Genomic DNA, 13,624 nt, shown 5'->3' with positions numbered 1-13,624 from the left:
ACAGTTTACATTTTTTTTCTTTTTATTATTGTTTAGCAGTTTTGTTTCTAAAGAAGTAAAATTGTCTGTGTAAATTGTGGCTTTTTTTTTTTTTTTTTTTAAGAAAACTTGAAAAATATTAAAAACTCTATAGGAATCTTTTTGAGTCTTCTCTAAGGTTACAGTGAATCTATAATCTAACACAATTAATTTTAATTATAAGCAAGCACGAATTATAAGAAGACTGCTTCTACAAAATGGGTCGCTCTCAGGAGATCAGTGAATTCAAGCGTTGTACCGTGATAGGTTGCCACCTGTGCAATAAGTCCATTCGTGAAACTTCCTCTCTACTAAATATTCCACGATCAACTGTTGGTGGTATTATAACAAAAGTGGAAGCAATTGGGAACAACGGCAACTCAGCCCCGAAGTGGTAGGCCACGTAAAATCACAGAGCAGGGTCAGTGCATGCTGAGGCACACAGTGTGCAGAAGTCCCCAACTTTCTGCAGAGTCAATAGCTACAGACCTCCAAACTTTGTGTGGCCTTCAGATTAGCTCAAGAACAGTGTGTAGAGAGCTTCATGGAATGGGTTTCCATGGCAGAGCAGCTGCATCCAACTGGAACTCTTAATGCTTCAGTTTACCAAGACATTTTGGACAATTTAATGCTCCCAACTTTGTGGGAACAGTTTGAGGATTGCCCCTTCCTGTTCCAAAATGGCTGCGCACCAGTGCACAAAGCAAGGTCCATAAAGACATTGATGAGCAAGTTTGGTGTGGAGGAACTTGACTGACCTGCACAGAGTCCTGACCTCGACCCGATAGAACACCTTTGGGATAAATTCGAGCGGAAACTGCGAGCCAGGCCTTCTCGTCCAACATCAGTGCCTGACCTCACAAATGCACTTCTGGAAGAATGGTCAAAAATTCCCATAAACACACTCCTAAACCTTGTGGAAAGCCTTCCCAGAAGAGTTAACCCTGTTATAGCTGCAAAGGGTGGATCAACTCCATATTAAACCCTACGGATTAAGAATGGGATGTCATTAAAGTTCATGTGCATGTCAAGTCACCATTTATATAAAGCTTTTTACAACACCGCTTCAAAGCAGCTTTACAGTGATAATAGGAAATTCAATTAGCTTTAGAAGAGAAGCTAAGTAGGTTTTTGATTGAATAATTTCTGTTATAAAAGCTGATTAGTTATTTAATTTGGTGCCACTTAAACAACACCATCCTCAACTAAAATAGAAAAACCCCAATGCGTTCCCGACGCCCGTCTGCTCGGCCACAGTACTTGGTGGCCGGAGAACACAAACCATGAAATGGGTTTAGAAATAGTTTTGAAACTATACCATCATCATCATCCCCGGACAAACCCCAAACAAGGGCGAATCTGCAAAAACTGCGACGACATGAACGCAAGCATTACGTGTTTAGCTAGGCAAGAGCGTTTTGAACATGTGTTTTTATCTGTACAGAGGGGAAGGGAAGGGAAGGAAGCCGTCACAGGGGAGAGTCTTGACACGGTCTCTGCCGACACTTCAGGGCTGCGTTGTTGTCATGTCTAGGTCGCAGGTTCACCATCTGATCTGGATCTGGTAGACTAGAGTAAACCTATAGGGATAAACAGAGAGACTAACATTAGCCTAGATGGAGCTAAATAATTTAGTGCTTTGTAAGTAATAAGCAAGATTTTAAATGTATACAGTGTTTAATATGGAGCCAGTGCACAGTGTTGACAGAACAGGGCTAATGTGGTCATACTTCCTGGTTCTAGTAAGAACTCGAGCTGCTGCGTTTTGGACCAGCTGCAGTTTATTTATTAAGTGAGCAGGGCAACCCCCCCAGTAGAGCAATACTGATTATTAATACTAGATTACAATAATCTAGCCTTGAGGTCATGAACGCATTAACTAACTGTTCAGCATTTTGCATTGAAAGCATGTGCTGTAATTTAGATATATTTTTAAGATGGAATAATGCAGTTTTACAGATGCTAGAAACGTGGCTTTCAAATGAAAGAGTAGTTCAGTTTTCAGTGATAGGCACATGACTTGTGGCTGGTCTGTGTGTGCAATTCCACAAACCTTGAAGACCTTCTGAACATATACAAGCAGACGCAGTAGGTAGAAAGGAAAATTGAAAAGATGAAAAATAAGTAGTTGGGCGAATCAATGAATTATGAATATTTGACTGCCATTGTGAGAATAACATGTAATCATGTAATATCAATAAAAAAGTAACTTAATATAATAAAAAGTAACGTAATATAATCAAATTACAAGTAGCCTACGTAATTTTTGGAATCTGATTACGTAATCCACATTACATGTAATCAGTTTCTACCCAAGTGAGGACATTTAGCTCTCACAACAAGTAGAGCCAAACCCACACACAAATGCACCCATTAATAATGGCACTATAATAATAATAATCCACTGTATGTTGGATAAACCGGTTGCATTAACCGTTAAGACTAGTCTTACAAGTTAGACATAAAAAAAATTTCTTGAAGACTGTTCATAATTTTTTTTAATCAGTTACATAAAAACATAGACAGGCCTAATTTGATACAAAAAGTAAGACTGAATGCCACTTGCCTAACTGCAGTGGCTCATACTAGATCTTAAGACGCTGTCTTAACATAATGGCTTAGTTTATGCAACTGACCCCAGGACTTAAATCATGTTTATCAGGCATTTTAGAAGACACAACAAGTGAACAGGGAAAGAAATTACATATCAATGTTCCTATAAAATATGAATATGCAAATTAGAGACAGTGAATAGATACATTGCATTGAATTGAAAACCCTTGTATGGCCATTTTACCCACATTTCAATTAATTCCATTATATCTTTCATAACATAGTTGAGAATCATCTTTAAACAAGGTTTGGTTAAAAAATCCTGAACCCTAAATTGATTGGTGAATGAAAAAAAAATCCCATTGTTTTTGCCTATACGTGTCCTTTCATTTCATTTTATTTATTAAACAACTGAGTCCCGGTGTCCACTTATTAGGACATAGCATCACAAATTAATAAAATATTACCTCCAAACAAAAAAAAAAATGTCCACTTGTTTCTAATGCTCTAAACAATGTAATGCCATAAAAAATAGTGCTGGGCACTATACACTAACTCGCGATTATTTGCATCCAAAATAAAAGTTAGTGTTTACATATTAATATATGTGTGTGTACTGTGTATAATTATTATGCATATATACATACATTCTCCTTCATGTACAATATTTGCATGTATATACTGTATTTATGGGTCATTGGTATGCAGTAACATTTTGGCTTCATAAATGTTTGGGAAAAAAGCATTCTACCAAAATAGTGACACGTTTAACTATCAGGAATACACATTGGTCAAGCTCAGGGACTTAAAAAAATAATAATTATGGGTAGATTCATTGTTCAGACACGGGCCGTGAAGGTGTTCCACCCTGTTAGGGACATACAGTTATCACAAAATGTTAATAATGTAAATGTTAAACAATAATGAGCTTTTCTTGGATAGTATATGTCCCTTATGCCATCATGGTATTGTTTTTTATTCCTGAAACAATAACACAACTATTATTGATGAATAGAATGTCTTGATTATTAAGAACAGGTACTTTTGTACCCATTTTTGCCAACAGGATGGTAAATAACAAAAAAGATGTGTTCAAAAACATATACTGTATATGCTGTTAATGCTCCTCACCTCTCAAAATAAGACATAAGTATGCAAAACATTAAACCTTGCTGTCAAATTATTATTTAAAAATGACCCACCTAACAGGGTGGAACCAATGATAACAGGGTGGAACACCATAACAGTGGATCAGTTTTCCGTCATTGTCCTGCATGATTTGTCATCAGTAATGTGTGGAACTGCACCTATATAATATTGTTTTATATATATATATAATATTTATACATACACATATATGTATATAGAATTTGCAAATATACACTAAATACAATTTATTCTATTAGAATTTCCACCCTGTTAGGTTTATAGACATTCTTCATAACAGAGCCTAACAGGGTGGAACTTTAAGAGTGGGACAAGCAGGATAACATTTAAAAAGAAAAAAAAGGTAGAGGTGAGAGTTGAAGCTTACTTCATTTTGTATGGTTGAATTCCAGCAGGAAAAATAAATGATGTAATTTCCTGAAAATGGTCTATATGGAATTGTGGTCTTTTTTGGAAGTCGAGAAATACATCCTAACAGGGTGGAAGATGACTTCAGGGACACGGTTAATTAATAAAATTGTACAAAAAATAACTAAAGTTTAACATGATGAATGTTTATGATTAGAGGAAGTTTAGCCTATTCTATAACATAATCTAAAAATATTTTGAGATTTTTATCATTTCATGGTTTATAGTTCTTGTGGAAGTTGATTACTTTGCACTGAGTAGCCTACATGATAAAATTGAATGCTTATATCAATAAAAAGGTGTGTAAAATACAAAATAGTATTTTTAATATCTATTATATCTGTTTAAGTGATAAAGAAGACCTACATTTATAATTTAAGCCATTTCTTATAAATATGTGACTCATTTTATAAAATATATGGGACAGTATAAATCATAGGGACAGAAAAGTCACTGTATAACAGGACCCTTATATAATTTATCTTATATATAAATATAAATATTTTATTTTTCTTAAATATATACATGCATGTGTGTGCATTTATATATACATAATACGTATGCACAGTACAAACACATTATGTAAACGCAAACTTGTATTGTGGACGCGATTGCCCAGCACTAGAAAAAAAAAAAACTCAATTAAAAAAAGAAAAAAAAGTATTCCCCTGGGTCTTAGGAGGTTAAATATTTACTGCCCACTTTAGTGACTGCCCAAACTAAATAAAGAAATAACTTTTTAAAAAGCTGTAATAATCAATGTTGCAATAAATATACAAAGAAGGTGAGGAGACGCATGAAGTCACAGAAGCAGCAGCATGCACTTCAGATTAGGGCGTGGCGTTTCCACCATGACGTACTTGACAGCAGACACCCCACAGCGGCCCGTTTGGGCATAGCGTTTGGGTAGCAATAAACTGAAACAGAAAATGTTTCAGGAGTGGCGAGGCAACATCATCAGGAGGGATTTTCTGCCGCTTCCAGCGTGAAACTACAAACCCGGCCTCTACAAGCATATGTAGTCTAGAGAAACGGATGACTGCAGTCAGGAGGGCTTGTTTACATTACTGAGCATGGATTGGAGCACACAGCAGTTGTTTTACACTATAATATTCCTACTTTCAGGAGAAAGCGCAGCTGTAAGTTACGCATTAGCTGTAAACAGCGGTAAGTCTGCCTTTCTGTTCTGTATATAATGATATACGTCCTCTACAACATTATACTGACTTCTATTGATACAATTATTATTGAACCATTCTGACATTTAAAACCTGAAAAGCCTAAAATGACCGAAGCCCCGCCAGTCTGATGGTGAAGGTGAGGAGAGAGTGAAAGCAGGTTGTTTCAGTTTGTTATATAATTTGTGCGTGCTGTTCTGAAGCATTTAATACGCATACGTAAGTGGGCCATTCGTTAATTCAGTTTAAATGTGTGAGTTCGTGGGTCGGGTGGTTCGTTCACATGCTGCCTGTTTAGAGAGTCATGACCAATTTATTGAAAACAATTCTCAGTTTTATAACAGCACTGAGATATTAACCCACTCCATTGCCTTAATGTAGATCACGGTTCATATCCGTCTTCTGCAAAACACCTCCTCATATTTCAGTAAAGATGTGAGTGAGTGTGTATGTGTGTGTGTGTGAGAGAGAGAGAGAGAGAGAGAGAGAGAGAGAGAGAGAGAGAGAGAGAGAGAGAGAGAGAGAGAGAGAGAGAGAGAGAGAGAGAGAGAGAGAGAGAGAGAGAGAGAGAGAGAGAGAGAGAGAGACCACACATCCGCAATTTTTACTGTATTATTTATATTTGAGTTGTCATTATATACTCTATATGTAGGCCTATATATATGTATGTATTTATAAATATAATTAATTAAAAAAATCAAATGAAATAAAATATGTATGTATTGAATAACTGTATTACTATTAACTGTATTTATTTATAAAATATTGAGTTAGTGAGGAAGGGAGTATTTTGACACAATTTTAACTTTTATGCCACTGTTTTCCTTCGAGCCTTCAGGATTTACTATATTATGTTGATAAACATAATTCAAACACAATTTAAAACAGTTTAGTATTATAATAAATGTCTACAATCTTATATATATTAACAAGCATTTCTATATACTATATTTTTATTAACATTTTCATTTTTTTGAAGTTATATATATATATATATATATATATATATATATATATATATATATATATATATATAAACTGCGTAATGTAATATATTGTATTAAATAATTTAAGATTGAGAATAAAATTAATATAACATTAAAATACATACTTATTTATTGAATATATTATGGTAACGCTTTAGAATAAGGTTTCATTAGTTAACCTTAGTTAAATACTTCTACAGCATTTATTTATCTTAGTTAATATCAACATTTACTAATACATTATGGAAATCATGGTTAATGCACCGTGAACTAACTTGAACAAACAACGAACAGCTGGATTTTTATTAACTAACATTAACAGAGATTGATAAATACTATAACAAATGTATTGATAATGGTTAATTCATGTTAGTTGATACATTAAATGTTAACAAACGAAACCTTATTGTAGAGTGTTACCGAATAGATTATTAATTTCTAACTTGTTCACGCATATGTTGTATGTTGGCTAAATATGTGTAAACAAACTGGTTAAGTATTGTACAAACAAAGATTTTCAGCAGTGTTCTTCAGAGAAATGTTGATGTAGTGTTTGTTTTGTTGGTGCTGCAGTGGCGGCCCACACTCCATATCTCAAAAAGCCCTTTGTTTTCTTCCTGTTGTTCCCAACAGCGAAGTGCAAAGCAGAGTGCAGACACTATTATGACACAACTGTGACACTTTATCAGATGTTGTGGAAAATAAGTTCACTTTGGCAAGAGAGAAAAACCTATTAATAATCCAGTGTTTATTTATGTAAATGCACTCCAAGGCTGCTTCAACAATAACACATTGCTGTATAAACAAAGATTGCAGCCGACTCTAGACATTCTGCACAGCTATACAAGTAGATATGTCTTGGTTAGAAATGTGCTTTCCTCACGTGGTCTGTGGCGTCTGTAAAAAGTGCATCTAAGGACACTTGGATCTTAATCATCTTTGTTGATATATTTAAAACGGTGATCGAGCACATAGTAGTTGATTTCTCTCCACTGTCGCCATCTCTCAGATAATCACCAAATAACCAACTGTTTTATTCACGCAGGAGATGACACGTTTACTATCCAGCACAATGGCAATGGGAAATGCCTCCTGGTCCAGAATGAAGCCTTGAAGTTGGGAAATTGTTCGTTAGTCCCGGCCGTGTCGTGGAAGTGGGGTTCGGCCCACAGGCTGTTCCACGTGGAATCGTCTAAGTGTCTGGGTTTGGAGGTGCGCTCCAAAACCGTGACCCTGTTCAGCTGCGACTCCACGGAGATTCTGCGGTGGAAGTGCTATGAGGACGTCATCTACACAGAATACCAAATGAAGCTCAGCGCCGGGCCTAACGACTCTGTAGCCGCAAAGAGGGACGGACAGGACACTTGGAAAAGAGGAGGGAGCTTGGATAACATCTGTCAACGGCCGTATCGAAGTATGACACTAAGGGTGTTTTCACACTTGGTCCTTTTCAGGGGTCTGAGCTTGGTTCTTTTAAAGAGGACTCAAGTGTGAGAACACGCTAACACTTTTTTTATATACCTACACTACCTGTCAAAAGTCTTTAATGTTTTTGAAAGGGGTCTCTTATGCTCAACAAGGCTGCATTTAAAAAAAACAAACAAACAAAAATACAGTAATATCGTGAAATGTATAGCAATTTTAAATAACCCTTTTCTAATATATTTGAATATGTAATTAATTCCTGTGATAGTAAAACAGAATTTTCAGCATCATTACTCCAGTCTTCAGTCACATTCTGAAATCATTCTAATATGGTGATTTATTAATATGCAGTTATTATCAGTCAGCTTAATGTTTTTTGTAAAAAAAATGATAAATTTTTTCAGGGTTCTTTGATAAATAAAAGAGTATACAATTGAGCTTCAGTCACATGATCCTTCTGAAATCATTCTAATATGCTGATTTATTTATATGCAGTTATTATCAGTCAGCTTAATGTTTTTTGTAGAAAACATGATACATTTTTTCAGGGTTCTTTGATAAATAAAAGATGAAAAAATTGAGCAGCAAATCAGCATGTTAGAATCATTTATGATGGATCATGTGACAATGAAGACTGGAGTAATGATGCTGATAGAGTGCAACTGCAAGTAAAAACTCCATTCATTTTCTCCGTAAGGAAATAGATTTTTAACGATAGCTTACAAACCTTTGAAGACAGACCTATGCCATTCCATATTATTTCAGGTTATTTAAGAAAAATTATGTTTGTCAGTGGCATTCCTGGTGAAAAATTACATTACCCATGCTGCTGTACAGAAAATTACACCAATCAGAGAGTCGAAAAAAGCAGCATGCTCCAAAATAGCTCTTTAGCTCCGCCCACTCCCATGAAGCGCTGCGAATGATTGAGTCGGTATCCCTATGCTCTCAAAATTCTGAAATGGTTGTGTGTCCATGTGTATATATACAGTTGTGGTCAGAATTATTGACACCCCTGATAAATACGATCAAAGATGCCTGTAAAAATAAATCTGCATTGTTTATCCTTTTGATCTATTATTCAAAAAATTCGCAAAAACCTAACCTTTTATTGAAGTAAAAGAATTTAAAGTCGGGGGAAAATCACATTATAAAATAAATGTTTTTGGCCACAATTATTGGCCCCCCTAGAATTGTTTTAGTATATTCCCATTAATATATATATTTTTTAGCCCACCAGGGTGACTAGGAACATGAAATTGTCTCGCTATGACCTCTTGTTTCACAGGAGTATAAATATGAGGAAACACAAAGGCCAAATTCCCTTAATCATCCATCAGAATGAGTAAAACCAAAGAATATAGTGCTGATGTGCAGCAAAATAATGTTGAGCTTCTCAAAATAGAAAGTGGCTGTTGGGAAATAGCTAAAGCATTGAACATTTCCATAATCAGGGCAATAATTGAGAAGTTCCAATCAACTAAAGATGTTACGATTCTGCCTGGAAGAGGACGTGTGTCTAAATCATCCTAATGCACAATGAGGAGGGCAGTTTGAGTGGCCAAAGACTCTCAAAGGATCACAGATGGAGAATCGCAGAGATTAGTTGAGCCTTGGGTCAGAAAACCTAAAAAGAAAATCAAACAACCCGTACATCACCACATGTTGTTTGGGAGGGATTCAAGAAAAATCCTTCTTGCTCATCCAGAAACAAACTCCAGCATATTCAGTTGTCAGACACGACTAGAAATTCAAAAGGGTTCTATGGTCAGATGAAACTAAAACAAGAGCTTTTTGGCAGAAAACCCACCAGATGGGTTTGGTGCAAACAGGGATAAAAAGTACCCCAATGTCCACGGTTAAAAATAGAGCTAGATCTTTAATGTTGTGGGCCTTTTTTTTTGCTGGAGGTCCTGGACATCTTGTTCAGATACATGGTATCATGGATTCCAGCAAATACCAACAGATAAAAAATCACAACCTGATGGCCTCTGCTAGAAATCTTATAATGGGCCGTGGTTGGATCTTCCATCAGGACAACGATCCAAAACAAACATAAAAAACGACACACAAATGTGTTACTGAGCACAAAATGAAGCTTCTGCCATAACCATCCCAGTCCCCTGACATGAACCCTATATGAATGGTCTCTGATCTCTTGTCTGGTGTTCTTCAAACTCATCAGGCATTATAGGAGAGGACTCTTATTATAGGGCTGTTATTTTGGGAAAAGGATGTTGCAAAAAGTATTTAATAAAAGGGTGCCAATAATTATGGCCAACGTGTTTTGGAGAAAAAGATTTATTTCATAATGTGATCAACCCCCCAGTTTCAATTCTTTTACTTCAATGAAAGATTCGATTTTTGCGAATTTTATGAATGAAAGATAAAAAGGATAAACAATGCAATTTATTTTTACAGTATCTTTGATCGTATTTATCAGGGGTGCTAATAATTCTGACCACCACTGTATATGTATATGCATATTTTGCAATAAACTTAAAATATATAGTTCTTATACGTATAATAATTTTTTTTTTAATTCGGTTATGCTTTTCGCAATGTTCCATGGGGTTGTAGTTCTTTCCCTCACTACTAAAACGGTTATGTACACAGTCTTGTAACTTTTTTGCTTTAGAACAAATTTGTAATGCTGTGATTCACCTCGTAGCTGATTGGCTTGGTTCATGGCTTATAACTCTAACAAAGACTATTTTAAAATCCCTATGGGAAAACTGAATGAAAAAATACTCCCGGAATGAAATACTTTCGAGACCAGCACTGCTGGCAAAGGGGTCAGGCACTGTTGCACTCTATTGAAATAAGCTGTAATGGGTCATGCTATGAGCAGGTAGCTGAATGCATCAACCATTGTGACCTAGAAAAAGGTTGTCCAGGGTGATTGACCTTATAAGTTCCCACATATAGACTAATTCGTGGCGGTGTGCCACAGAATCAACAGCGGCCACCACATATTACGTGTCGTTTTTCTTCTTTCTTTTTTTACGCTATTTAAAATGCGCAGCATATTCGTTCAGATGCACTTCCTTTCCCTGCTCTCCCTCCGTCTCTCTTTCACTCATGCACGTCTCTCGCTCTCAAATGGCCAAACCTGCTCTTGATATGAAAAAGTCTAAGCTTTGAAACATTTTTAAAGTTTTAATACGAAATTCAAACAATAAATAGCGTTTTGGCGCTAATGTGGCATAACAGTTTAAAGCCAGAGGCGTTGAAAAACAGAGTTGCGACATGCTCTCATCTCCCGGCGGCGCGCACAGTCACGTGGTTCAAACCCACGCTGTCAATGCATTTGAATGGATAGACAGTTTCACTATACAGGTATTTGCAGCAATTTTTGGTAAACAGTACAGTATAGTGTGCATTGATTGTTACGTCAAACATATTTCCTACAGTATCATTTTATAATGGAGAGTGATGGAGATCAACATTGTTAACATTAATGTTAATATTTTTCTTGTATGCAGCCCTCAGGTATTCCTTACTAATTGGTCACCCTCACTCATTGATGGTCAAATGTGACCATACACCTTAACTATTTTTCAATTAAATAAATGTTCTATATTTTAGTTTAATAATATTTATTGAATATTTTGAGGAGATCTTTTGGTAATAAATAGGCCTACTATTTGTGCAATAATTATGGACCATTAATGACCATTTAATGAATTAAAACATTTTCTTCTAATATTTTTCTTATTTATATTACAATTAGTGTAGTAATTAAGGTTAAAATAGAGAATTCCAATGCAAAGAGGCAAATTAGAGTCATTTTGTGGCTGTAAAAATAATAATTTTCATTTGTAATGCTATTACCCACTAGAGGTGCCTGCATGGCTCTTTAATAAATATACATGTATCTAATCTAGCTGCTCAAAAAAGTATTGCAGATCATAACCGCTTAGTTATTTTTAGGTTTTGCATTTGAATACATATTTAGATATGATCAAACACTAGATTTCTTTAAATGTGACATTTTAAAATGTTAATAACTTACATCCTAATATTTTTAATGATACTTGTATAAGCACACACAAGTGAATATTAATGAATGCAAGCTGATATAATTTAACCCAAGAAAAGTTTAAAATAGTGTTAAAATAGTGCTAATGCAAACCTATTTTTCCTTAAATATACAGTAGGCTATATACATATTAATTGATACTGAATCAAGATCGAAATCGATATTTGTGCCAATCACCAACCCCAAATAGCCCCCCAACCGCCCACCCCAACCCCTGCCCGCCGCCACCACAAATTGGTTTCTAATCTGTGGGAAACACTGAAGGTATCAGCTAAATGGTTCACAAAAGCACTTTCATGATCCTGCAAGCTCTAATCTGATTGGCTGACTCCACAAAATGTACACATTTTTTTATTTTCTTTTTTTTATTTCAGTTTGCCTGAAAACAAAGTTTTGAAATGAGTTTGGCGCAATGAGTAAGACTATACAGTTTTTTTTATTATATTTTAAGGGGATTTCCTGTCACTCATTGATAGATACAGTAATACATTTAGGAGCATTTCTATGTTTGTTTTAGTGTGGTTTACTGCATGTCGTGCAGTCTTGCAGCATATGTACAGGGGGCTGCTGTGGTTTAACTGTTGTTCAGATCATCCAGTTCATCTGTTTTCCGTTTCCCTGCCCTGCCGGAAGAGTCTTAGTTTTGGCTCTGGATCTCTGCGTACTGGTTTAACCACTGTTGTTTCATGTAAATGTAGCATACAGTAATGGAGTTTCTGGGAAACTCCACCTGCTCGTACAGTTTATGTGCACAGCGGTTGGTTCATATCTGGCAGTAAACAACGACTTGTATGAATTTACTTTCTGTTTTTCATATGACTAACATTTGTTTCTCTGAGCCCGCCTGCCTGTTGAATCTGCACATTCTCAGATAGTAAACATTTTGAAAAAAAAAAAAAAAAAAATGTTGAGAATGTTGTCACATGCTACGTTCACACAGCTGCAGAATGTGGTTGACACGTCTGCTATTTACACTGAACAAAATTATTAACGCAACACTTGTTTTTGCCCCCATTTTTCAGCTGAACTCAAAGATCTAAGGCTTATTCTATGTACACAAAAGGCCTATTTCTCTCAAATATTGTTAAAAAATCTGTCTAAATCTGTGTTAGTGAGCACTTCTCCTTTGCCGAGATAATCCATCCAACTCACATGTGTGGCATATCAAGATGCTGATTAGACGGCATGATTATCGCACAGGTGTGTCTTAGGCTGGCCACAATAAAAGGCCACTCTAAAATGTGCAGTTTTATCACACAGCACAATGCCACAGATGTCACAAGTTTTGAGGGAGTGTGCAATGGGCATACTGACTGCAGGAATTCCACCAGAGCTGTTACCCGTGATAGTTCACCCAAAAATTTAAATTACCCCATGATTTACTAGTTATATTAAAAAAAATGTCCTGGTAAATTCAAGCATTATAATGGCAGCCCAAAATTTGAAGCTCAAAAAAGTGCATCCATCCATTATAAACGTACTCCACATGGCTCCAAGGGTTAATTCTGAAGCGAATCGATGGGTTTGTGTAAGAAAAATGTCCATATTTAAAACTTTATAAAGTAAAATTTCTAGGTTTTGCCAGACCGCCGCCTCTTGCCGTTCAAAGCACGTAAGCTACGTCCAACGTCATGCATTGTGCCGGTTACGCCTTTTTTCAAGTTGTACACAGAAGGCGGTCCGCCAGAAGCTAGATATTTTACTTTATAACATGTTAAACATGGATTTTTTCTTACACAAACCCATTGATTTGCTTCAGAAAGCCTTTATTAACCCCCGGAGTCGTGTGGAGTACTTTTATAATGAATGGAGGCACTTTTTGGGCTTCAAATTTTGGGCTGCCATTC

General features: G+C 35.9%; 1 protein-coding gene across 2 annotated transcripts in view; it reads left to right on the top strand.

Moving 5' to 3' along the window:
• Positions 1-5,037: 5,037 nt before the first annotated feature.
• ly75 (lymphocyte antigen 75) overlaps positions 5,038-13,624 on the top strand; it is a 45,938-nt gene continuing 37,351 nt past the window's right edge. Inside the window, exons 1-2 of one of the 2 annotated variants that reach the window (XM_079845268.1) lie at positions 5,038-5,313; positions 7,356-7,724. In XM_079845268.1, the coding sequence (XP_079701394.1) occupies positions 5,220-5,313; positions 7,356-7,724 (463 nt within the window). In that variant the 5' untranslated portion in view covers positions 5,038-5,219. The remainder of the gene's footprint in view (positions 5,314-7,355; positions 7,725-13,624) is intronic. The other variant, XM_079845267.1, reaches the window with a different exon arrangement.

This window comes from Gobio gobio (genome assembly GCF_949357685.1).
Source record: "Gobio gobio genome assembly, chromosome: 19".
Taxonomy (NCBI): domain Eukaryota; kingdom Metazoa; phylum Chordata; class Actinopteri; order Cypriniformes; family Gobionidae; genus Gobio; species Gobio gobio.
The sequence above is the reverse complement of the archived record's forward strand: the minus strand, read 5'-3'. Positions and strand labels throughout refer to the sequence as shown.